This window comes from Anastrepha ludens, chromosome 2, assembly GCF_028408465.1.
Source record: "Anastrepha ludens isolate Willacy chromosome 2, idAnaLude1.1, whole genome shotgun sequence".
NCBI lineage: Eukaryota > Metazoa > Arthropoda > Insecta > Diptera > Tephritidae > Anastrepha > Anastrepha ludens.
Genome location: NC_071498.1, coordinates 165,650,688 through 165,677,722, shown reverse-complemented (window position 1 = coordinate 165,677,722; position 27,035 = coordinate 165,650,688). Strand labels below are relative to the sequence as shown.

General features: G+C 36.9%; 1 protein-coding gene across 1 annotated transcript in view; it reads left to right on the top strand.

The window, feature by feature from the left end:
• LOC128855772 (methionine--tRNA ligase, mitochondrial) overlaps window positions 1-27,035 on the top strand; it is a 92,803-nt gene that overhangs the window by 4,109 nt on the left and 61,659 nt on the right. Inside the window, exon 5 of the mRNA XM_054090941.1 lies at window positions 2,851-3,021. Within this exon, the coding sequence (XP_053946916.1) occupies window positions 2,851-3,021 (171 nt within the window). The remainder of the gene's footprint in view (window positions 1-2,850; window positions 3,022-27,035) is intronic.

Here is a 27,035-nt window from a genome sequence, read left to right as displayed (position 1 = left end):
AAATAAAACTGCAATGTTGTTGTTTATGTTTTAACAGTAATGGTAACCCCGTCAGTGTAGGGTATATCACCGGTCGTCTTCGTCTAGCTCATCTAGGGTTAGGCCCAGGTAGGCTGTTTTGACATGTTGGGTCCAGAGGGAGAAGGGTGTTAGATGAGTCGGTTTTTGGGGGCATGTGAAGAGGTGGTTAGTGTCGTGCGGGGTACCTTTACATGCCGGACATGTGTTTGGAATGTCGGGGTCAATTCTGGATATGTAGGAGTTTAACCTGCTACAGTATCCAGAACGTAATTGTGCCAGTGTTAGAGTCTCACGCGGAAGCTGGAGCTCTTCGTCTGCAATAGGCGGTGGTTGGACTCCGATTACGGCATTCACAGGACGGGAGTTCATGAAGGTGGTGACGGTCTCCCGGTGGATGTCGTTTATTGACTGTCTAAATACTGTCCGGTCCAGTCGATTGCGGTCAGTTTTGTCCTGGATTTCGTCAGCGTAGTCTAAAAGGTGTCTCCTGACGTGCCTGGGAGGCGGCTCAGGCTCAAGCAGGTGTCTGCAAGGGTGAAACCTGCGATAACATCCAAACATCCGAGTTTAATCCAACTAAACATGTTAGTGGACGAAGCAACTGAAAGTGAATGCACCTGAAAGTAAATGGTATCTAATCAGAAAATCTGGTCATGTCGAAACTGTATCACTAGAGCAACTTAAAATAGTAAATTCTGAGTGGTGCACATCCCAGGCCCGTGCGCAGACCCATTTGTTTGATAGAAGTTTTTGGGGAATTAAGGAAAACCAACTGCCGAAGACGAATCATCGTTCACCAAGACAAAGCGAACTCTCTCATATACTCACACAAGAGAGTTTTTGCACACTCGAAAGGTTATAGTCCAGATTTCTTTTTGTTCACGAGTATTAAAAATAAAAAGCGAGGTCAACGTATTTCTACGACTGCAACGCCTTTAAACAGATTGTTTTGGAGGTATCCACTTCTGAGTAACAAAAGTTCTTTGAAAATTGCTTCAGACGAATGCAGAACTGTATTGACTTCCAGGGAGAATAATTTGAAAAAATAAGTAATTAATTGGGCGCAAAATATAAGAAGCAACCCTCGTGTATCGGCGATTTGAAAATTTACGTCAGATTTTATTTATGGATCTTCTTGACCCATTTTTATGGTAAATCGACATAGGAAACTATGTGATCCTTAGATTTTAGATATATGATGTGCTTAGCAGTTTGGTGTAATAAACAACGAGAAACATTTTTGTGGAATATTTTAATCCTCTAACTTCTTAATAGGCAAGTCTTTTCGGTCTCTTTGCAAGAAAAGGCCAAAAATACTCATAACAGAGGGATATAGCGGGTTAAGATGTACCACAAAAATATTTTATTTGTAGGAGTAACTTTGCACTGTCAGCGTAGTGTAAATTACCGGTCGTCTTCGTCTAGCTCATCTAATGTCCAGGAAATTTGCTGTTCCACAGGTTGGGTCCAAAGGGAAAGAGATGTTAGGTTAGGTTAGGTTGAAGCGGTTGTCCTGTGGGACACACTCAGGCTCATAGCCCATTGTGATGCCGCGTGGGGATGTTACGTGAGTAGGTTTCATAGGCCATGTAAAAAGGTGGTTAGTGTCATGCGGTTCTACGTTACACGGGTTTTTCCCGACCAAGGGCTGCTGCCCCAGTAAGCTATCCCTGTCTAGTGTACCGTACCTCACCTCCAATCTATCGCCACAGGAGCAATCCTACGCAGCATGTTTGTTCCAAATACTTCCCTTTAGAACGGGTATCGAATCCAACTCTGAAGCAGAAATATTCTATTGCTGCATTTGCCACACCCGGCTCCACCCGAACTCCACCTCGGTTAGTGCAACGGTGGTGCCATTTTAATACCAGGACTTAAGGCACATAGGGAGTGGTTCACATGGTTTTTGGCCACATGTTCTCCCGCCACCAAGCGGCCACTGCCTCAACGGCTTCACCGTCAAATGTGCTGGCACTTCAAAAATATTTGTTATTGATTGCTGCTATAAGTCTTCTAATTCACCAAAGCTCAAAATATAACTTAAACGACAGGAATAAGTCGAAGGGGAAATGTGTAAGGGTTCATTTCGTTAGTGGGTACTGAAAGAGTGAGTTCCTTTCTCCTTTCCCTGAGGTATTCATACGTAAGTACTAACGCTTGCACCAGACTATCTTCTTGTTGGTACCGCTTCGCATACTTTCAGAGCCGGAGCGTTTGTATCCATTCGGACGACATGACCCAGTCAACGTAGCTGCTGGATCTTTAATCGCTGCGATATGTCTATGTCGTCATAAAGCTCATAGAGCTCATCGATCCATTGCCTGCAATACTCGCCATCGCTAACGTGCAGAGGTCCAAAAATCTTCCGCATAATCTTTCTCTCATACACTCAAAGGACGCCTCATCAGATGTGGTCATCGTCCAAGCTTCTGCGCCATACGTTACGACGGTCGTGATGAGAGCCTTATAGAGTGTTAATTTTGTTCGTCGAGAGAGGACTTTACTACTCACTTGATTATCAACAGACTATCTACCTGTAATTATCTCTATTGACAAACTTGCCTGCTTAATTTTTGCTGATCATCAATTCAATGGCGTAAAGCTAATTAAAGGCAGTACTCCTTCGAAAATTCCTTGCGTTTAGTCAGTCAACATTTTTTTAGCGCAACAACAATGTTAAGGAAAATTATTTTTTTTTTATTAATCTTTTTTTCATTTCAAAGTTGGCTATTGTTGTCGCTCAACTTTTTCCTAGATCGATTTGCAGTTAATTAAGTATTTTTGTTTGTTCACTCAACTCGCTGAGCCACTTAAATTTCCTACTTCCAGGTTTGGAACCTCCACAACAACTATTCGTTCACTCCCACTGGACAGTGGATGGGCAGAAGATGTCAAAAAGTAAGCAAAACGTCGTGGATCCTGTTGCGGCTGCGGAAACTTACACAATGGAGGGCCTGCGGTACTTCCTGCTCCGTGAGGGTGTAGCGCATAGCGATGGCAGTAAGTAAACGAAACAGATTACATACATACATACATTCATGAACCTACATACATAAATACATATAGTGTGAACTAAAAGCACTTAGTGGGCATGGCAAGTGCTTAAAGTGAGAATGCAGGCAGCAACCCAACTCAAACATTTCGTAAGAAATTAACCAACAAAGCTCATCGAGCGGAGCTTATCAAGTGACCGCAATGTACTTGGCTGCCGAAGTTGTGCGCCGTGTTTGCATGCAGTCACGGCAGTGGTGTTGTAAAGTAGAATTTTTACCCCACTACTTTTTGCTAGTTATGGTTGCAAGCGGAAATTCGTCAAAAAACATAGAAGAAAATAAAAAAAAGAACTAACAACAACATAATAAATAGCAAAAGAAAAGTGAAACAAAGCAAAAATTGTAGTTGGATGGCGGAAGAACTTTTGCCTAAGTTTAAAGTGTAGCAAATGAGGGTAATTAAATCGTCGGTAAGAAAAAAAAAAAGTTCACTAATAAACTTGAGATTGTTTAAAGTTAGCTTAAGAAGTTAGCAAACTTCTTGTGAAAGCCGGCAGTGATTGGAAATTTAAGCGCACACGTCGCTGTTTCCTTCTACTGCAGCGTTTTTTGCCCAACTGATTTTTGGTATTTGGTGTTTGGTTGCTCCCAAGTGACTTGTCGACTTTGTTTGGTTCTTAGTTTACTTTTTCTTTTTAATTTTTAGTAGTTGAAGTCTTCGTATTAATAAGAGCTGTAACCGCGTAGTTCAGCCTTTTCCCAAACTGGATAAAGAAGCGAAGTGAATGGGTCTTGTGGTAAACGAGGACAAAACGAAGTACCTCCTGTCATCAAACAAACAGTCGGTGCACTCGCGTATCGGCACCCACGTCACTGTTGACAGTTATGATTTCGAGGTTGTAAAGGACTTCGTATACTTAGGAACCAGCATTAACACCGATAACAACAGCCTTGAAATCTAACGTAGAATCTCTCTTGCCAACAAGTGCTACTTTTTGGACTAAATAGGCAACTGAGTAGTAAAGTCCTCTCTCGACGAACAACATTAACTCTTCATAAATCTCGCATTATGCCCGTCCTAACGTATGGCGCAGAAGCTTGGACGATGATAATATCCGATGAAGCGTCGCTTGGTGTGTTTGAGAGATGATTTTGGGGAAGAGTTTTGTACCTTTGCATGTTGGCGACGGCGACTTTCGTAGGCGATGAAACGATGAGCTGTATGAGCCTTACGACGGCATAGACATAGCGCAGCGAATAAAGATTTAGCAGCATCGTTGGCTGTATCATGTCGTCCGAATGGATACAAACGCTCCGGTTCTGAAAGTATTCGATGCGGTACCAACTGGTGACAGCAGAGGAAGAGGAAGGCCTCCTCTACGTTAAAAAGATCAGGTGGAGAAGGACTTGGTTTCACTTGGTGTGTCCAACTGGCGCCGGTTAGCACGAAAAAGAAACGACTGGCGCGCTTTGTTAAACTCGGCCAAACTCGTCTGACTCTTCCTGCCTTAAGCTGTATCACTAAGACTGTAGGTACCAAATTCTCTAACCCATCGCACGACCTGAGTTAACTAACAGAGCCACTGTATTTTTATCCTCTGCTCCAAGTCTGTGTCATCGTCTATGCTGTTCGCCGCCGCCAAAGCGCCGAGGTCTATAAATCTATAAAACGCATAAGCTATCTTCCGAATACTACAAAGGCCGCTTCATAGTACAAGCTTTGCTCAATGAATTAAGACGAACGAATGATGAGAGGCTTACAAAGGCTCATTCGACAGAGAGGACTTAATGCTTAACTGCCAACTCAGTCACAAGTAGCTCTTCTAGGTGAACTCTCTTCCTGCCTTTGGATTTCAATGCTGGTGTAAAACCTAAAAGAAATGAATCTATTACCTCTTGATGCCGCAAAAGTGTCCTGATTACGGACCCCTGAGTGCGCTAACTATTTGTTGAATATTAGGAGATACTCCGCATTGCTCTCGTTTCATGTTTTCTAGCTTCAGATCAAAGTAGACACACGATAAAGATCACCCTATTCAAAGCCGCGTCTGGCATGGTGATTTTATTCAATGTCTTTTTACTCAGCCATATTAATTTTGTGGCGGATATCAATTTCAGGCATACCTAAAGGCTTCACTTCGTTTGTGACGTTCCCTCGAACGTCGGTTCTACGTTACCGGAACGACCCGTTTTAGGACTGACATTCCAGGATAAGGACTGTTATATGAATATATAATTCATGCTGGATTCAGCGAACTATAACTACAATCAGTTCATTGGGCTTTGGTTTTTTTTGTAATACATTCGATAAAACTTTATATGAAATATCAAGATAACTGAATCCGCGGTATCAGGCATATATTGCCGAATATCCTTTCGGACTGATTGGTAGAACTCACCTGAATTTCAATCGACGTGCTTTCATCCGCTGGCCTCCGAACAGTCTGGCAGAATTTTTGATAATTTTTTTGTCAACCAGGATATAAGGCAACCAAATTTCTTTTTTGGCGGCGCCTCGTCGTAGAGAGCTAAAAAAGTAACCTTATTGTTCGCATGCCCTTAAGTTGTAGAATACTCTCTGTAATCTGTATTGGGAATCGAGTGGGCAATCTGCCGGATACAGAATTGCTTGGACTCTTTTATGCAGCATCGAAGCGTGCGCAGATCTTGGCTGCAATTAAATGATGGTTCGAATCAATTATTTTTCAGAGTCAGCCACACTTAGTCCTATATACATCTATATTTCAGTCCTGAACATCCTATATTTCGGACTCAGGCGAAGCGAACACGTCTCTGTTCGTTAGCACAGGTTTCGACTTGGAAGCTGAATTTTCCGATTTTGGGACCAAAAATCAATTTCTTGCCTACCGCAGTGTTGAAATCACTACGGTATCTACTATATGTTTTGATGGAGGAAGCGCTACAAACGCTGTCTTTCCCTTCCGATCGGGAAGAGAAGCGATATATTGACGATTTGTTTCGCGTTCACCACAAAACCAACACCGAGTTGTACTTTTTTACAAGACAGTTACAGTAAAAAGCCGAAAAGTTTTCTTTACCTGCCTGATCTGTTGAATCTGGTGATGATGATGTCAGCCTTTACTCGTAAGAGGACACCAACTAGGCAGTAAGAAATACCTTTTAAATTGCGCTGCACCTGTCTGGTCGCCTGAAAATAGTGATTCGCAGCGAACATAGCTCCAGACATGCCAAAACACTGCTTTAAGACAACTACGGGATGCCTCCTGATGTCCCCCATACAACATCTGCATAATGAGGTACAAATGCTCCCAGTTAAAGAGCACAACAAAATGCTCAGCAAACAGTTTCTACTTCGGCTTTCGACCCTGTAGAGATTTGCTAAAACTTAAGCGGCCTCGCAGGTACATCAGGAGGCATCTCCTCAACCTCTTCCGACGAAAACCAGGACAAAACTAACCGACAACTACCGGACCGGATAGTGTTTAGACACACGCTCAATGACAATAATCGGCAGTCACTTACAACCTTACTAAACCACCACCCACAGCAGTTGAAGAGCTTCAGGTACCACGAAAGACCTGCGTAACTTTGGCACAATTACGTTCTGGATACTGTAGCATGTTAAATTCCTATTTATTCAGAATCGCCTCGAAATACTAAACATATGTCTGGTATGTGAAGGCACTCCGCTCGATACTATCCCCCTTTTCACATGCCCCATCAAACCTACTCACGTACCAAACCTTTCCCTCTGGACCCAACCTGTCGAAACAACAAGTTTCCTGGGCCTAGCATTGGATGAGCTAGAACAAAGACGACCGGTAACTACATTGCACTGACAGGGTTAAGTAAGCTGTTATAACAACAAGAGATACCTTCTATCTTTTCCACAAGAGTTAGTTCCGCGTTACGGAACATATCCGGGTTTACATATATTCCGCCAAAGACAGCCAGCATTCCCCAAAAATGTTAATGCTACTACAATAACTCGAAAAGCCAGGAATGTAGGTGCGCGACCCCATTCATAAGTATTATCTAAAGCATTTGCAGTGGTCGTCATAAAAAGCGGAGTATCGTAGCTTATTGGAACGGGTATCAGCACACATCCCGTTTTGATGATCATTGTAAAGGGTTGCCAATATTCGACGGACCCACCTGGCAGTCCTGTATCTTTTGACAGGGACGTCAGATCGCTTAGTGACATACCGCGTTGGAAGCGTGAGTCTAAGCAGATTTTTACCATGGAACAGTACACGCCACGCGAGCGCTCCCAAATTGTTGAAATTTACATTCAACAAAAGAAGTCAATTGTGAAAACTCAACGTGCGTATAAAATATTAAATCCTGGGAAATGTGCGCCTTCTAAGAACACCATTAAGCGTTTGTAAGAAAGGTTTTCGACTGGTGATGCTCTTTCTAATCCAAAGAGGCCAAATCAAAACCGACCAAGGTGATCGGATGAGAATATTGCTCTTGTACGGGCCAGTGTTGAGACGTCGCCAAAGACATCCCAAAATCGCCGTTCTCAGCAGTTGGGCATTGCTCGGACCACTTTACAACGAATTATCCGCATTGATTTGCATTTATTCCCGTATAAGATTCAATTTACGCAAAGATTGTTGCCTGCGGACAAGCCTCGTCGATTGGAATGGGCCCAAAGAGTCATCGAAATTCGTCGGGTCCGTTGAATATGGGCAACCCTGTACAAACACAGTGCTTGTTCCAAGTCAGGCGTCCACTTTGAGCTGCTCGCAACTGGTGAATAGAAGCTGCAGACCTAAGGTGCCACCATTAGTTCTTCTCACTTTTGTTAATCCACTAAAATATGTTTGATTTCTATTTAGAGGATCCTAAATCGTGGGTGGCTTGCTGGAACTATAGTACGAGTATTTGCATAAGAATAGTTTTTGGCCTCATCCCCTGCATGAGAAGCAAACAATTTCTACACGTGCGTTGACTTTTGTATACAAAACCATCCGCTGTTTCTCCCTCATCAAAGAATTTCTCTCTTGTCTACTTTCCTACCCATCAATGGCTGTGTTTGCTTTCTTTAAGTTACGTGTTTGTTTGGTCATAACTGCCATAAGTTAATTTAAACTTTTGGTTGTTGAATTCGAGTGCGTATAACTCGTCGGCCACAAAAGTTTTTGTCTCACACAAATTTTCATTGTTTATGACTTTTCTTTAGCCTACTTCACTACCTTAGCCCAATTTTGCTTCGTTTCTGTGATTTCTGAACCACATTTGCAAGAGGCTGGCAATAAGAATTACAATGACAAACTTGTGTGTGTGTGCGTATGTGTTTTAGATTAGTTATATTGCATAGTATGTGTGCATGTATGTGTGTATTTGTCCCTCATTGATGATGTACCCTCATCCATGCGTGCTTTTGCCCTTCGCATTTATTATTATAGTTTTGAATTCAAAATTAGATTAGTTTGCCACGTTTTGATGGAAGTTTTGGGGCTGCTCCAATTCCATTTCTACACCTTTGCCTATGCATATTTAAGTATTTTATAATTAATTATATGCGAAATGATGAATTGAGCCCCGTGTGACAATGGGGTCACGCATGCATAGTTATAAGAATTCTTTCACCTTTTGTCACCTTTTCTGATGAAAACTTGAATGCATTGAGGAGATACAAAAAAAAAAAGGATAAACAAAAAAGGAGATATCTAAATTACATCGAATGACAGTGATGTGATGCGGCACTTTAAAAAATGTTATGGGCGCGCAAGTTTTCAGATACCCCCAAAATCTCATTTTATGACCAAAAACTTGGTTTAGGGTAGACCAACGTGAGAAACCACGCCTAACTTTGTTCATTTAAAATTTTGGGACTCACACTGACGTAGTCGATTTCTTAGCACTGTAGCATGTTTTCTTACTTTCTTGCCCGGGCACTGCAAGCGCTTGATTCCTAAAAGTTTTATAAGCTTGAAGGTTACTGCGAAATTTTCCAAGCTGAGTCTTAAACTAATAGCTTTTCAGCGCGCTTTTGAGTTTTCGCAACAGAACTTGGTGAACATGAGACGCTTAGTCTGAGTCGGATGATAACCCCACCCACCTTCCACATAACGTGTGGAATAACTTCAATGGAAAAAAACGAAAAAATATTCAAGTTTTAGAAAATGCATTGGATGCTGCTCACACTGGCATGTTGTACTGGACTAAAAATTTCTTGACAAGCAATGCGAATTAAACCTGTGTACTGTCTTACATGGCGGCCGCCGTAGCCGAATGGGTTGGTGTGTGACTACCATTTGGAATTCAGAGAGAACGTTGGTTCAAATCTCGGTGGAAGATCAAAATAAAGAAAACGTTTTTTTTCTAATAGCAGTCGCGTCACGGTAGGCAATGGTAAACCTCCGAGTGTGTTTCTGCCATGTGAGTGTGTTTCTGCCATGAAAAAGCTCCTCATAAAAATATTTGCCGTTCGGAGTCGGCTTGAAACTGTGGGTCCCTCCATTTGTGGAACAGCCTCAAAACGCACACCACAAATAGGAGGAGGAGCTCGGCCAAACACCCAAAACGGGTATGCGCCAATTATAAATATAATTATAATTATATATTTATATATATTGTCTTACCTGGTTCTATACTTCACTATGAAGCGGAAGAAATAAATTTCAACAATTCAGGTCGTTTTTCCATATTCTTTCACGAAGTTCAGTAAGTGACGTTGGTAATGTTGATTATTAGTATAATTTTCAGAATCTTAATGAAGGTGTAGAATCACTACAATAGGGAAATGGGTAACTCAGGCGTCTAACATACCTATAAGCGATTCGATGTCAATTGATTCAAGGAACATAAATATTTCCCATGAATGGACAGGGAATGTTGCTAGAGTGACAACTCTCGGTCAGATATAAGTTCCGGTCGATCCGGGTTGGTGGAAATATAATTAAATTTAATTTTTTATTAAACTTTTTGGAAAACATTTTAATTTTTTTTTTTTTTTGTAGTTTTTGGAAAATTATTTTATTCTTTTTTGTTGAAGATTTTTGGAAAACATTTTTAATGTTTTTTGTCATTTATGATTTCGGTCTCACTTTTTTAAATATAGCTCAAAGAGTTATGATATCCATTATGAAATTTTCAGAGAATACTGAGAATTTTTTAGTTAGCAAGTAAAAAATAAATATAAATTTTGAAAAAAGAATACAAAAAAAATTCCATAAAATTTCCATACTTTTCCAAAAATTAAAAAAAAATATTTATGAACAAATTAAAACAAAAAAATTTATGAACAAATTGAAAAAAAAAACAATGTTTGTTTTAGAATAATATATACCTACTTTTTAAGAAAGTTGTATGAAAAATCTAAACAAAAATCCATAAAATTTCCATAATTTTCTAAAAATTAAAAACTAAAGAATTTAATGAAAAAATTAGAAAAAAAAAAAAAAATTTCTTTTAGAATAATATAAGGGAGAATAGGGAGTTTTGAGACGGGTTTTGTTCTATGAAAATCAATACAATTCAGTCATACAATTCGCATAATTTCTCAAAAATTAAAAAAAAAAAAATTGATGAAAAATTAAAAAAAAAACCATTTTTGTTTTAGAATAACATTTACTTTTAAAAAAACCTGTATTAAAAATCTAAATAAAATTCTATAAAATTTCCATAATATTCAAAAATTAAAAAAAAAGATAAAAAATTAAAAAAAAACAATTCTTAGTTTGGAATAATATATACTTTTTAAAAAAGTAAAAAAAAAATTATGGAAAAAACAGTTTTATTTTAATTAATTTTATTTAATTTAAAAAATCTAAAAAAACTTCCATAAAATTTCCATAATTCTCCAAAAATTAAAAAAAATCTTTTTGATAAAAAAATTAAAAAAAAAAACAATTCTTAGTTTGGAATAACATATACTTTTTAAAAAAGTAACAAAAAAATTTTAGGAAAAAAACAGTTTTATTTTAATTAATTTTATTTAATTTAAAAAATCTAAAAAAAATTCCATAAAATTTCCATAATTCTCCAAAAATTAAAAAAAAAAAATTTTATGAAAAAATTAAAAAAAAGAATTCTTGGTTTAGAATAACATATACTTTTTAAAAAAGTTCTATGAAAAATAAAAAAAATGTCATACAATTCGCATAATTTCTCAAAATTAAAAAAAAAATTGATGAAAAATTAAAAAAAAAACAATTTTTGTTTTAGAATAACATTTACTTTTAAAACAACCTGTATTAAATATCTAAAAAAAATTCCATAAAATTTCCATAATCTTCCAAAAATTAAAAAAAAAAATTTTATGAAAAAATTAAAAAAAAGAATTCTTGGTTTAGAATAACATATACATTTTAAAAAAGTTGTATGAAAAATCTAAAAAAAAAATTTTATGGAAAAATTAAAAAAAAAACAGTTTTATTTAAATTAATTTTATTTTATTTAAAATACCAATTTTTTTTTTAGATTTTCCATACAAATTTAAAAAAATACACATATATTTTTTTTCCATACAAATTAAAAAAAATAATTATATATTTTTTCCTTAAACAAAAATTAACAATCCCTTTTTTTAATTAAAAAATGTATTATTTTTTAAATTTTTTATAATTTTTTTTATGTTTTTATTATTATTTTTTAATTAAAAAAAGGTATTTATTTGTATTTTTATTTTTTAATTTTTTTTTTATATTAAATGTTTTTTTGCTTTTTAGTTATTAATTGAAAAAATTCTTTTGTAAAAATATAGGTTATACTTCATCAAACACCATATAACTACATTTTTCACCCTTTATATAAAATTAAAAAAAAATCACAAGTCTTCATTCATATATATTTCAAAGATTTTAGAAACATTCTGGGTATGCCTAACAAATTTTAGTAACGACTGCATTTAATTTCTTTTCTATTATATGAAATGAATTCGATGTTGCAAAAAATTCGGTTTTGTAGGGGGAAAAATCGATCAAAAAGCAACGAAAATTATGAATCACCTCAAACGTGCATTTTGATATATATTACATACATTCAAGGTGGCACAAATTTAATCATCGAACCAATTGTGCTTTTAAATGACTTTTTTACTTCATAAAAAAATGATTTTGAGTCATGGAAATCTTTATTTTGACCTTTACGCGCTCCATTGCTTGTCTGTTTGTATTCTGCAGTTGTCGACACTATTTGCAAAAATATATCTTGTGCTAGATTTTCATGGGTTATAAAACTGCGCGTCAAATGTTTTTCGTTTTCTTAATCTGGTTAAAAAATTTTGATAAAATGTTTTTATAATTGTTTTTTTACTTGCACAAAGTTTGATACTTGGGTTAATATGCCATTGTTTGGAAAGAATGGTATTTTTATAGGAAATAATTGAAATTAAAAAGTAAATAGAATAAATAGTCAAAACTTGTCAATATATTATACTTATGTATTATATATAATTGGGGTTTACGTCTTTTTTGGGTGTTTGACCGAGCTCCACCTCCTATTAGTGGTGCGCCTCTTTATATAATATCTTCCCGCAAATGGAGGGACCTCCGAAAGGCAGATCTTTTTTTTTTTGAGGATCTTTTTCATGGCAGAAATATACTCGGAGGTTTGCCATTGCCTGCCGATGGACGATAGCTATTAGAAAAAAAATTTTCTATCATTTTGCTGTTTCATGCGCGGATATTCGAATCTACGCATTCCCGAGTGTTAGTTATGCGACAACTTATTCGGGTACGGCGGTCGAATACGTGGGGCTTTATAATTTTGCAATCGATGCCCGTTATAAAATATAACAATTTACTTCATTTTTATTTAATCTCACATGACAGTCGCCTCATCTACAAGTTTTCTATTTTTTTATAGTACTCAACTCATACTTTTCCACTTTGAAGTTCATCATTTTTCCAGTTGAAAGCAGTAGTTAATGTAGAATGTATGTGTAAAATGCCAACTCTTTAGTTCGGCACCTGCAAGTTTTCCTTTGGACCCGATTAAATCAATTCCACGGGGGCAGTCCGTAGACCATAATTTTCGATTCTGAAAATATGTACCACCCTACTAAGCAAATGTGTTTTATTGTAGGTATGTATACACGTATTCCGTAGTTGAACACATATTCCCTAAGCAACGACAATTATTTCTCACTCTTTAGACATTTTCTATAGCTTTGGCCATGCAAGGCTACTACAATTGAAACTAATCCGAGCATTTAATTGTTCTGCGTCGGCGAATTCTTAATGACATTGTCTGCTGAATGTATTACAAAAGGATTTTTCCAAGTACACATTCATGTAAGTATGTACATACCTACATACTTTCATACATTCATTCAAACGTACATGAATATATATTCACCTACTTTCATTTAGACGAAACGTCCAAATACATTTTCTGTTCGCAAATTCTAACGCTTCACTGCTCCTATTATACTCTGCTCATATGAACAGAAGTATTTACACTCCGCGACATTAGTAGTACCGCACATCGATTTTTAATGCAACTAAAGGAAGTGATAGCTAAGTTGAAGCGAAAACTTTCCCAACCCTTCCAAAACCACTATTTTTCCATTTACCAAGAAAAGGGTCATGTGAGATTAAATATTCCCACCCTGGGAATAAATAGAATAGACGTACCTCTAAGGGAAAAGGTTAAATATCTAGAATTTGTCTTGGATAAAAAACTCACTTGGGAGGCCCACCTCAACTCAGTAATAAAAATGGCAACGAAAAACATTTGGACAACAATACAACTCTTGGGTAAATCCTGGGGTCTGAACACTAAAATGACCTTCTGGATCTACACCCAAATGGTGAGACTATTGTACTAATATACATATATGGGGCTTTGGTATGGTGGGTTAAAACAAATCAAACTACTGCTATATCAAAACTGTGTAAACTACAAAGGCTAGCGTGTCTAAGCATAACAGGGCCCATGCATAACATGCCCAACTGCTGGCATGGAAACGCTTTTAAATTTACCATCGCTACATTTAAATACAAGAGGAAGCTACTATGCAAGCACTCTCTTTTCATATGAAAGAAAAACTTAAACCAGGAGATCTTGCTGGACAACTCAATATTTTGAAAAGGGTTCAACATGCAATATGCATAACCCAGGCGAATGACCACACGGAACCCATACGCAATTTTATAAAGAGAGAAGTTATCTTCCCGCCCAGGGAAGTGTGGAATACTAACCCAACATGCATAAATGAACACTCACAAAAATGGTACACAGATGGTTCCAAAACGCTCCATGGAGTAGGAGCAGGAATAGTGGGGCCTAGAGCACACAAATCCCGAACACTAAGTACAAATACCACAATGTTCCATGCGGAGCTCTTCGCCATAATGGAAACAGTAGAAATCATATCCAAAACAGGGTTCGAGAAAGTAAAAATTAAAATACTTTCGGACAGCCAATCGGTTCTCAAAGCCTTGAATAGCTCCACCATCAATTCATAAGTCCTAATAGAGTGTAAGAATGCACTCAACAAACTGGCCACTCATAATCAGGTCTCACTGATTTGGGTACCAGGACATGACGGATGCGAAGGAAACGAGAAGGCAGACTTTATGCCAAAAAAGGGGCAAAAGGGCTATTTCTTAGACCAACCGCATTTTTCGGCTTTAACAAAAATAGTATAAAACAGGAAACCAAAAAATTTACCCAAACAAAAATCAAGGAACACTGGAACGGCACAGGCGGCCCTAATCTCTCCAAAAAGTTTCTGAGCTTTAATACCAACAGAGCAAAGTCTGCTTTAATCCTAGATAAGAAGAGTGTCAGATTACTCTGTGAAGTACTTACAGGTTACTTTGCCTGTAATAAATGCGGTAACACAATAGGAGTATCTAGTTCAAGATTATGCAGGTTCTGCTGTGATGAATGAGAGTCTATGGAACACTTAAGGCCGGCGGGCCAATTAAAAGGTCAAAAAAATTTTTTTTCCTGAAATCAATAGCTTAGATATTCAAGAACATGAGACACAAATTTTCAGAGTTAAATTCCAAGTATTGTATTTGCAGAGCTACAGAGCCGAGCGTAGTGCGGCGTCGAGCAACCGTGCGCTTATTGTTGTTTTGAAGCGCGTTTTCTCGGCTTTTCATTTTCACGATTTTACCTAATTTATGTACACGATTGCAAAAAAAACTAAACGAGCTATCCATTTCATTCAAAATGCGTTATCTTCAGTATTGTTTTCTCTTCTATGTGAACTAAAAAAAACATCCAAAAAGTTTTTTTAAACGACTTTTTTATCCAGTTGAAGAGTTTTTTTTTTTCCTTGAAAAACCACTTTTTTTTCTACCTTCCCCAAAAATTCGAATTTTACGTGTTTCTCCCAATTTTCTTAGTTCACATCGAAGATAATTACATCAAAATTAATAATCTTTTTTTTTTGTTTTCAGATGAAAATTGCAAGTTGTATCTTGTACAGAAGTTGGATACTTCAGTGGCAAGGCGCTCTGGGAATCTATTGATAACTCGGCTTACAATATATTGTTGGAGATTGTACAAATTTTTTTTTTTTAGTTCAAATATATATTAAACTATCCCCAAAACTTCATTTGGCTAATTGTTTTTTTTTCTCATCCTACAACGCTTCGCGAAAACTACTGAATTTAGGACATCTAATTGGCCCGCCGGCCTTAATCACCAACTGTGAGGCATTAAGACAGGAGACACAGAATCTTGGGCTCGTGCCTACTAGAGAAGGAAGACCTACAATTACTCCCTCCTAGGGAGCTGATTCGATTCCTCGGTATACTAAATTTATTATTATATTTAAGTAATTAGGGGCGCACAATAGACCAATCTGGTCGCAGTGCATAAAGGCCTTAGCCCAACCCATACAAGCATTACCATTACCATTCCCAACAAAGAGAGTATTGGCATATTTTTGAGGCATATTTTCAGTATCAAACTGAAAGCGCAATTGTTGCGATATTTCGGTTGGGCAGAAGACCAAAATCTTATTTTATTTATTTGAAATATTTGTTTATTTTTATTTTTTTTATTTTTTTATATTTTGGTTAATTTTTTTTATTTTAAATTTTTTTATTTGAAATTTGGTTAAATTTTTGTATTTCAAATATCCCAAAGAGCGAGATTAGTTGGTGTCAAGGGTGATTTTCTAACCACTTATCGGCGATCTAAATAAAATCATAGAAGACTTAAAAAAAAAAAACCAAAAAAAAAAAATTAATTCAAAAATTATTCGACAAATGTTAAGCCAAAGTGAAGAGAAGAAAATTAAATATTTATTAATGCGACTCTAATAATGTCGCCGAGTGTGTATACGAATTCACCGTACACGATGCGGTTTCGAACACTCATTTCAATTAGTACGTCATTGTTCTTTGATAAATGATGCTTTTGCCAAGTTTCCTTTTTGTGTGGTTATCCTGTCGGCCGAAGTGTAGTGGTGTAGATACTCGTACAAACAAAATAATTTATAGGCGCTTGATAAATACTAGAATAATCTCGAACATTAATTGTAGTAGCATTGTGGTATACTTTTAGGTGCTCACGCTGGTTTTTGCTGGCGTTTAAGGAAAATCATATTATTTGCATGAAATTATTAAAAATTATTTGATGCCAGGTTGGCAGCTTAATTGTGTACAGCACTCAAACACACAGAGGCTAGCAAAGTTGCGTTGAAAGATGCGACTTTAAGTTTAAAATTAAGACTTTACTGTATTGGGTATTGAATAATTTGGGTATTGATGGCTGGCAGCGCTTTATTTGGGGTATGAGAATTGTATGAATTCATTAGCCTGTTTTGAATATTTCGGAGGAAATAGTCTTTCACTATCTATGTGAGTGCCCAAGTCTGGATGCTGGAGGAATTCTCGATGTTTAACTTAAAAGCAATTGCAGAAATAAATGACATATGCAGATTTATAGTCAAATCAAGATAGTTCGACCAATAAAAAGCAGTGGTGTATCAAAATGGCATCTTTTGTGATAATTGGGTCTGAACGGTGTCACTCAGACAACACCTACACCACCACATTTCCTTGTTGGATGTTTCACACAAGAGTCTCCCCAAAGTGAAAAGGACCCTTTAAAAATAAGGTTAATATATTTAAAATTTTTTTTTGTCAAGTCTCATTAATTTTAATTTTTTTGAATTTAATTTTAATTTTTAATTTTAAAATCTCATACAGGAATTTAGGCGTACCTAATGAGAGTTTTATAATATCGACAGGGATATTCGAGTATGTTATTCAGGAGATCGGTGCTCGCTTTCTGGTTTATGTCCACGTTTCTTAAGCGATTTTCTTTTATCGACAGTCGTATTTTTCTGCAAGGCAAAAAGCGTCACTTGTGTCAAATCAGGTGAATATGTGCAGGGACTCATAGCAAAATGCGATTTCTAGTCAAAAAATCAGAAATAATTTTTGATTGTTCGGACGGCGCATTATTGTGCAAGAAACGCTAACCTCCTTCTGCTCGGTTATCTCGCCTATTACGCATCAGTTATTATTATTAGAAGGCCATTACGCACTGCAACCAAAGGGCCTATTTTTGTAACCCTAGAGTTTTAGGCTTTTTAAAAATTTTAGCACAAATTTAGCACACATGTGCCAACGTTTAACCCAGTCCTCCATGCACCCCTGGTAGGCCGACGAAGAGATGGCCTTCAGCTCCTAAGTCGCATTCTCTTGGATCTTCTCTATCGACAAATATCTCCTTCCACGAAGTAGTAAATTGAACTTCGGAAGCAAAAAAAGTCGCTCGGGGCCACATCAGGTGAATACGGTGCTTGCTCGATGGTATTTACCTGGTGTTTGGTCAAATAATCCAGCACAATTTGGGCTCGGTGTGATAGCGCGTTCATTCATGCAAAATCCAAGAATTGTTTGCCCTCATTTCTGGCCGGCCAGGCAGACACTAATGATTGGATGGCGCTAAAAAGCGACAGATGTGTGTCTTAAAGTCCTACTACCATAAGAAAAAAATATGGACCGGTTCCCAAGTGCGCGGTTCGTTTAAATAAAAAACTCCTGGCACTTTTTGATCATAGGGTATAAAAGGGTAGGTCCCTCCGTTTGTGGAACAATATCAAGACGCATGCCACAAATTTTAGGAGGAACTCCAATAGGTGTATCTAAATTACTTACCAGGACACACACCTATTTCAAATTCATACTTACGCACACCATTGCCCGCCTTATGCTGGGTTCACACAGCGATGCGCATTCCTTTTATTTCACTTAGTTTTACCTTTCTACATTTTTTTGTCGCGCACAATCGACAGCAATGAACTAAATAAAAGTCAATTACATCGTAAACTTCTCGCTTTACTGACAGTATTTTTTTATAATGGAGCTTTTTTCGCTGGCAGACTCGAACTTTTTTCCACAGATTTAAAACTTTGCCATTGTTAATGGCTGACCGACGAGCGCATGGTATAAACATTTCATTCTTTTATTTCACATTTTTTACAAAAGCTTTTGTTGCAAACTTCACTAGTATTTTTTTTTATGACTCCACATTATAGCTTTGGGTTGTTTTTTGTAGTTTTTTATTTATCTTTTTTTTTTACTTTTAACTTTTAAAACTCGTATCTCACAATTTATATGCGTTGATACCTGCATATGCACCTGCCAATAGAGAAAACGAATTACGCACAAACATATGTACGTATGTATTTAAAATAATGAAATGTAAAACATATACTTTGAGAGGGTGTCATAAATTTGAGGACATAAAAATTTGGACTCCAAAAAATTACAGTTTTTGCTGCATAACTTTTTTTTTATATGGGAATGCTTTCGTGGTATTTTTATGTGAATAGCTTTAAAAAATAGATTATTAAAAAAGTGTGGGTTGAAATAAATATTCTGTACATATTCTTTTTATTTACATGCAGAGTTACCACCAGTTGCCAGAGCGGTGCACACTGTTCTCAATGCCGGTGGACAATCGGGTGCCTGTCGTTGGCTTCGGTAGGGAGTATGACGTTTTGATCCCAGATAGAGATCAATGGTTAAGTCCAGGGAACCTATTAACGAGATATCAGCACACTTTCTACACCGACAGATCCAAAACCAGTGATGGAAGCGGATCTGGATGGTACTTAGACGAAGACACTAAGTACTCTTATGCCACAGGACAGATGCCCACGGTATTCCATACAGAAGTCTATGCCATCTTGAATGTGGCGTACTGGAAAATTGAGAAAAAGTGGCGGGGCAACAGTATTGGAATTTGTAGTGACAGTCAAGCTGCACTGAAAGCCCCGCTAACCCACGCTGCTCTTCGAAGTTAGTCGATGAATGTAAGACAAAACTGAACAGTGTTGCAAAACACAACAAAGTTAGTCTTATTTGGGTACCTGGATATTGTTGTATTGCAGGGAACGAGTTAGCTGATAAATTGGCAAATGAAGGCTCTGCAAGTATGCCACTAGACCCTGAACCCTTTCTAGGTGTCAATTCTGCTTCGATTCAACTATGGATTGAGGACTTCATGAGGTCTACCCACAGAGGTCGCTGGTCTGAGTTGAACTCGTGCAGAGTTACCAAGTTCTTTGTGAAAGAACCAAATAGGAAAACAGCGACCTTTCTCCTAAAACTCAGCAGGAAGGACCTGAGAATACTGGTGGGTGTAATCACAGTGCACAACATCTGTGGTCAGCATATGGCTACCATGGGAGTCGTGGACAGCCCGATATGCCTATCCTGTCTTGAATATGATGACACTGCAGAGCATTTGCTCTGTAGCTGTCCTGCATTTTCCAGAATCAGACTTAGGATATTGGGTTGCGATACACTGAGTATGGACAAAGTTCATACTCTTCCTCTTCCGGATCTCTTAAAATTCATCAATCAATCTAAGAGATTTGTGGAAGAGTGACCTCAAACTAATTTATCCGTTTTTACCATCCACCTTTTATCTTTCCTATCTCTATTCTTTCTACTGATATCTATCCGGGTGTAGTAAAATGGTCTACTGACTGAGTGCTTGGACTTGTCCAACCCCCCACAAATCTTATCAAATCTAATCTAGAGTTTTCTAAGTATTAATTTAAAATATTTTTCACTTATTATTTTCATTTATGCATTTCTCTTGAAGAGTTCGCTTTGATTGCTTTGCATTTTAGTAGAAGCGCTGATATTTTTCTGAGATATATAATGAAGAACGATTCGGTTTCGTCCCTAATTTTGTGAATTGTTTTCTGTTTCATATTATAACTGGTAAGCCAGTAAAAAATAAAGCATCTGCAGTATTCCTGCATCACTTTACTTTAGTTGAAACGATTCATTAATGCCGACAGGAAAAAATTGCTCCGCAGCTCTTCGAAAAGCAATCAAAGAGTTGCAAAAGACCGGACTATCCGGCAGTGATATTGCAACACAATTAAACGTTTCAAAAACAATGGTTTCGAATGCCTTGAAATATTTTTCTGAGTATAAAATAGCAGGAAACGTTCCAAAAAAATAAAACAGAAAGCGCGAAAGACTATTAACCAGATTGAAAAGGCGATCGTTAGATTGTCGCAAGAGGATCGCAGGAAGAGTGCTACCGACACACATCGATAAATTTTTGTGCATCCGAAAAATTCAAAACGAAAAGAACAGTTGCGCTTCGATTGACAGCAGCACGACTTCACCGTCAATTGGCATGGAAGAAGCCATTAGTAACAGCAGCGCAAGGACAACGCCGAACTTAATTTGCTCGAGCGCGTATATCCTGAACTCAAAATCAGTGGCGTTATATTTTATTCAGCGGTGAAGAGAAAATAAATAAAGTCGGTCCAAATGGTAGGAGGTACGTGCGGCTGTCAAAATGTGCAGTATTCGTTCCCAAGTTTGTCTCACCAATCATAAAGCACGGGGAAGGCTCAATCGTGGTGTGGGATTGCTTTCCGTGGAACGGTGTCGCTCCAATTAATCATATTGAAAGCAATACAGGTGCGGTAAGGACGTTCAGATAAATGAAAGTTCAGCCAAAATGCAAAATTCTTTTTGTTTTAGTTTTTACTCCTCCCAATGCCAGGCCGTTACTGCGTTTGTAGACAAGATTATCATCACCTCTTGATGATAATCACTTTATGTTCCTTACTGACTTTTTAATTTTACTTCTTAATGCACTTTTCTTTTTTACTAGAAATAAATAAATACTGAAACTAAAGGCAAAGAAGAAAGCGCAAAAAATGCGCTTAAAACATTAAACTTTCCGCAGCCGCTTGTAAAGTGAGTACTGAGTAGTTAAAACTTAAGTGAAAGTAAAAAAAGGTGGGTGCAGTTTACTTTTACTTACATTTAAAGGTTTTTTTTTATTTGTCTTCAATGTATAACTAATAAGGGCGTACAGCGTGAGAAAATGGATTTCTATTAGTGGTCGCCACTCGGCTGGCGGCGAACGTCAAAAAATAATAAGGTTTTTTCTTTTATACATATCTACTTTGAGCCCAATAATCAAAATGGTTTAATTGGCTTTCAAAATATTTCAAATACTTTGAAGAAAGTACAGTTCTGCATTCGCTTGAGCTAATTTTTAAAGCGCTTTTGCCACTCAGAAGTGGCTACCTTCAAAGCGAACTGTTTCAAGACTTCAAAAGATTCTCACTTGTAGAAAAACGTTGATCTCGCATTTTATTTTTGATGTTTCGGAAAAAAACAAGCCATTAGATTCCAAATCATGGCTCTAAGGCGTATAACCCATTAGTTCGATTTTTTGAGTGCTCCACAACTCTCTTATGTGAGCCGATATGTGAGAGCCCTCATTATCTTGTTGAATGATTAATCTTCGACGGTTGATTGTCCCTAATTCTCCAAAAATTTCTGCCGAACAAATATTTGCGCACCACTCAAAATTGATTGTTTTAAGTTTCTCTAATGGTACAGTTTCGCGACATGACCAGATTTTCCGCATATTTTTGAAACAGCCAACCATTTGCTTTGAGTTGCTTCTTTCGCAAATAACTTTTGTTGGTTTCAGCTCGGCATGGAACATTGCTGTTTTGTTTTCGGTTCATATGTATAGCCTCAAGATTCGTCAGCTGTTATGATGTCACAAATGTGCTTTGAAACACTGATAGCTGAATTTCGTCCACATTTCTTTCAATCGACAAGAGTTCTTTTTTGGGCAACTGCCGAATTATGGGGTTCTCCAACGAGAACAAATCTTCTTGACAACCAAACGTTCACGCAATGTTAAATGCCTCATTATTAACACGTTCCCTGTCCCAATACAAAAATGCAAAATTGACCGACAAGTCCAATATTTCACAACGTTAATATGTCATATAATCGGTTCTCGTCAATATTACGTTGCTGGCACTTTGTTGATAATGAAGCTCCGAGGGATCAGAACGAACGTCTATACAAAATAAAACCACTTTTGGACCTTGTTATCAATAACAATAACAGCTTACTAACACCTGGTGAATGTATCGTCATTGACGAGTCGATGATGCCGTTTAGAGGCAGGATATCTTTCCGTCAATACAACCCATCAAAAGCTCATAAATACGGCTTAAAAATCTATAAACTGTGCACAGAAGAGGGGTTTGTCTGGAATTATGATATTTACATAGGGCGTGACCCCGAGATTGCTGATTTGGATAAGCCTGGGAGTGTCGTAATAAGAAATAATTAAAAATAATTTGTGATTTCTGCGCAAAATAAAAAAATATTTTTGTATGTCCCGGCGTTTTTCTTTACTTTATTATCGTACCAGCACGTCCAGTGCAGAAACTGTACAGTTCCGTTACGTCCAGTCGAATAATTTGCTTTAGAAGTTTCATATACCCCCTGACACACATATGGCTCAGGAACGTATCAGTGCTTATCAGGCGCACGTTTCCTGAACTATATGTGGCTCAGCGGACAGGGAACGTGTTAAGGTCTCATTAATGTCCTAAGAAGCCTCTATCTCGCGATAGGTCACATGACAATCTTGCGTTGTCAATTGACGTACAGCGTCGATTATTTCTACCCTCAGTTCTATTTACCCGCGTAAATGCTAAAGGCTCGTCTTCTTATGCCTTATGTCGAAGCCACCGCTTTGTTGCATTCGCATACGCATTCAACGTGTATTTTAACCGCATTCCAGTTATCCACGCGTTTACCCATCTTGCTGATTGCATTGGTCGCCGCGATGTCGCCAATCTGCTCCCTCAGAGCATCTCTTTCCACGACCCATCTGGCGCAATTAAAGAACTTGTTTTCAGAGTCATATTTCGGTGCTTCGCAGTATAAGCACCTGGGAACATTTAACTCACCACCCATGCGGTATAGCTATTTCTGGAAGTATCCGTGGCCCGAGAGGAACTGAGTCTTGAAATAACCTACTTCCCTGAAGTTCCTTTGAAACCACTTACCTATTGTAGGAATTAGCTTCGCCACCCATCTTCCACTCGATTTAGTGTCCCATTGGCTTTGTCAGCGCTGCATGGTTTGGCATCGCCGTTCTGGGGCGTTAGTGGTTGCGTGTTTTTTCCTAGAGTCCCACGCCCTAGAGTCCCCGGCCATGCGGTCGATAGGTATCTCCCCGTTGATTACAAAAACTGCTGCACCTGAGGCATTGCGGTGGGATGAGTTACGAGTGCCGCTGTTCGTTGTGCGGCCTCCAGTGCTTTGCGCTTGGTTTTGCAGTTTATCGAATCTCCCCATACTATGTACATTGAAGTTAGAAGCTCGGTGTTTTTAAGTCTACTAGGGCGTATGAGTAACTATTGTAAAATACAAAAAAAAACCATTAACTTGTTAGTTTTGAAAATTAGACATTTGAGAGAGAGTGTTTAAAAAACCTTATTTGGTGTCAATAAAGGCTGGTATTAAATATGATATAAAAATAAAATTTATAATAGGAATAAAAAAGTCAATTTTTTTATTTTTTCTAAGTTTATGCAGCACTACAATACAATTTCCATTTCAATTTTCAATTTAACAGCCATGAAATACTGAAGTTAGCTGCGCTATTATTGATGAAAATCGACTAACGAAACAATTTTATTTTCACCAAAAAATTGTAATACTTCCGTACACAAAATTTGATTCGCTCTTATTATGGAAACAATACAGTTATTAATTTATAGTACATTTTCCGGTTTTATGTTTAGAAAATTGATAGTGTTTACTAAATCAACCATTTTTTTTTGTTCATTCAGCCAGCATTTAAATCGTACGTTATTTTACAGTCAAGCGTAGAATTATTTTTGTAAATTCTTATAGGCGTACTGAATCTGTCCATTCGTGTGCTCCTACTTGCCCTGTAGGAAAGGATTGAGATGATGAAATATATTTCTAGTTCAGAACTAATGATTCTTTGTACAACTGTGAAGCAGGCTTTGTTGCAGCCTATAGCAAGCATAGCAATAATACTCACATCAGTCACACCGCAATATTGGTGAATCAGGTCAATCAAGAGTTATTACTCAGGCCGGTGTTTGCTTCTTCAGAGTTGGCGAGTACTTTCAATAGCAATCGATGCTTGTACCGGTGGATGTTTGACTGGTCGTGCGGTTACATTTGGCTGATGATAGTTGTTTTTTTTTGCGAATGAGGGGGTTTCAAATGAAATCGATGAAACTCTAGAAATACAAAATGTTAAACGTTTTATCAAAGCCCAACGGAATAGATGGATTGGGCACGTAATGTGAATGTAGAAAGGACGAAATGCAAGAAAATCAGTTAGTTTATCACCTATTGGAGGAAGAAAAAGGGGATGTTCAAGAAAAAGATGGTTAGATGATGTTGAATCAGATTTTGAGGTAATGAGGCATCACTACTGAGGAGCTGAAGCTATGGATAGAATAAAGTGGAGAAAATTGTTGATGAAGCTATGGGTCACCACGGGCAGAAAAGAAGAAGGAAAGAGGGAAAAGAAGAAGAAGAGAGAAAACGAAGAGAAGAAGAAAAAGACGAAAAAGGAAGAAAAAAGCAAAAAGGAAGAAGAGGAAAATAATAGAAAAAGTTAAAAAAGAAGACGAAAAATAAGAAAAACAAGAAAGCGAAAAATAAAAACAAGAAGAAGAGGAAGAAAGAGAAGAAGAAGAGGAAAAAGAAAGAAGAAGAGGGAAAAGAAAGAAGAAAGGAAATAGAAGAAGACGGAAAATAAGAAGAGAAAGAAGGAGAAAAAGAAGAAGAAAAAGAAGGAGAAACAGAAGGAGAAATAGAAGGAGAAAAAGAAGAAAAAAAAGAAGAAGGAAAAAAAGAATAAACTGAAGAAAAAGAAAAAGAAGATGAAGAAGAAGAAAAAGAAGAAGCAGAAACAGAAGAAAAAAAAGAAAGAAAAATAAAAAAAGAGGGGAAAAAGAGGAAAAAGAAGAAGAAGAACTAAAAGAAGACGAAGGAGAAAGAGAAGAAGAAGAAGAAGAAAAAAGAGAAGAAGAAAGAAAGAGAAGAAGAAGAAGAAAAAGAAAGAAGAAGTATAAAAAAGAAAAACATATTATAAGAAGAAGAAAAAGAAGAAGAAGAAAAAAAGAAGTAGAGGAAAAAGAAGAAGAAGAAAAAGAGGAAGCCGAAGATAAAGAAGAAGAAAAAAAGAAGTAGGGGAAAAATAAGAAGAAGAAGAAGAGAAAAAAGAAGAAGAAAGAGAAGAAGAAGATGAAAAAGAATAAATAGAGGGAAAAGGTAGAAGAAAACTATAAAGGAAAAAGAAGAAGAAAAAAATAGGAGAAGACGATAAAAAAGAAGACGAAAAATAAGAAGAGGAAGAAGAAGAAAAAGAAGAAGAAAATAAAGAAGAATAATAAAAAGAAGGGGAAGAAGAAGAAGACGAAGAAGAACAAGAAAAAGAAGAAGAATAGGAAAAAGGAGCCGAAGAAAAAGAAGAAGAAGAATAAAAAGAAGGAAAAGGAAGAAGAAAATGAGAAAGGAAAAAGACGAAGAAGAAAATAAAAGAAGACGATAAAAAGACGAAAAAGAAGAAGAGAAAGAAGGAGAAAAAGAAGAAAATGAAGAAGAAGAAACAGAAAAATAAAAAGAAGTAGTAGAAAAAGAAAGAAAAAGGAAAGAAAGAAAAAAAGAAATAAAAGAAACAAGAAGCATAAAAAAAGAACAAAAAAAGGCAAATACGTCAAAAAAGTATTAAAAACAGTATTTATTTGTTTGCTATCAAACAAGAACAACTTAATCTGACCAGCAAGCTGTAATAATATGATTCCACCGGACTCCTACTTTTACGTTTAGTAAATTTTATGTTAACAAATCAAACACCATAAGAATGTGGCAAAGTTAATATTCGAGTCGAAATGGTTATACGAGTACGTAACTTGCGAAAATTCAAAATTCGCGACACTTTTTGAACACACCTCGTATATAGTCCGAGGTAATAGTAAGATGATGGAAAATCCCAAAAAAGAGCTCGTTTTGTGCTACTTTTAAAGAGTTCGAACCAAAGCTTTCACTATGTTTTTTTCAAAATCGAATTTATTTTAGTGATTTCAGATTTTTACGCATAAATATTGCAATAAAATGATATTATAAAAAATTCAAGTATAAATTTAGCTGGTATGGCTACCTTACCTCTTTTAAAAAATGGTAGACATGATATTGGAAGCTTGGAGAATTTAAGGCAAAAAAAAAGTTGTTACTAAAGAGTAGACCTGTCGCTTTGATGTGACTACAATGGTTGAAGTCCGCAAAAAAGAAATTCAAAACTATTAAAAAAAGGTTAAATATTAAATAAAAGTTATGATCGTAGTTCATTTTATAAAGGATAAATCGCGATGGGATCAATAGTTATATCTGAATCATATCAATCAGGTGCTAAAACGTAAAACCCGATCCATAGATCTTCGGTGTGTTTGAGACGCTTACGTTGTTTCGCAGTTGTCGGCCTGTACTTGATAATGTTTGATACTAGCGAAAATGCTTCCAAAAAAAGCATCACATAAAACGTTCAACGAATAAAGACACCAGTGTAAAATATCTGGCAGCCAGATGGTAGAAAATGAACAGCGAAAGCTGGGTTATTACTTCACCTTTATTATTATTCCGCCATGATTCTTCACCAATTTGTTGAAAGAATTGATTGGTTGCTAGTTACTCGCGTAGCAAAAAGAGAACGGTGAAAATAAACGGAAAAGAATATATAAAATTATAATTATAATTATTATAA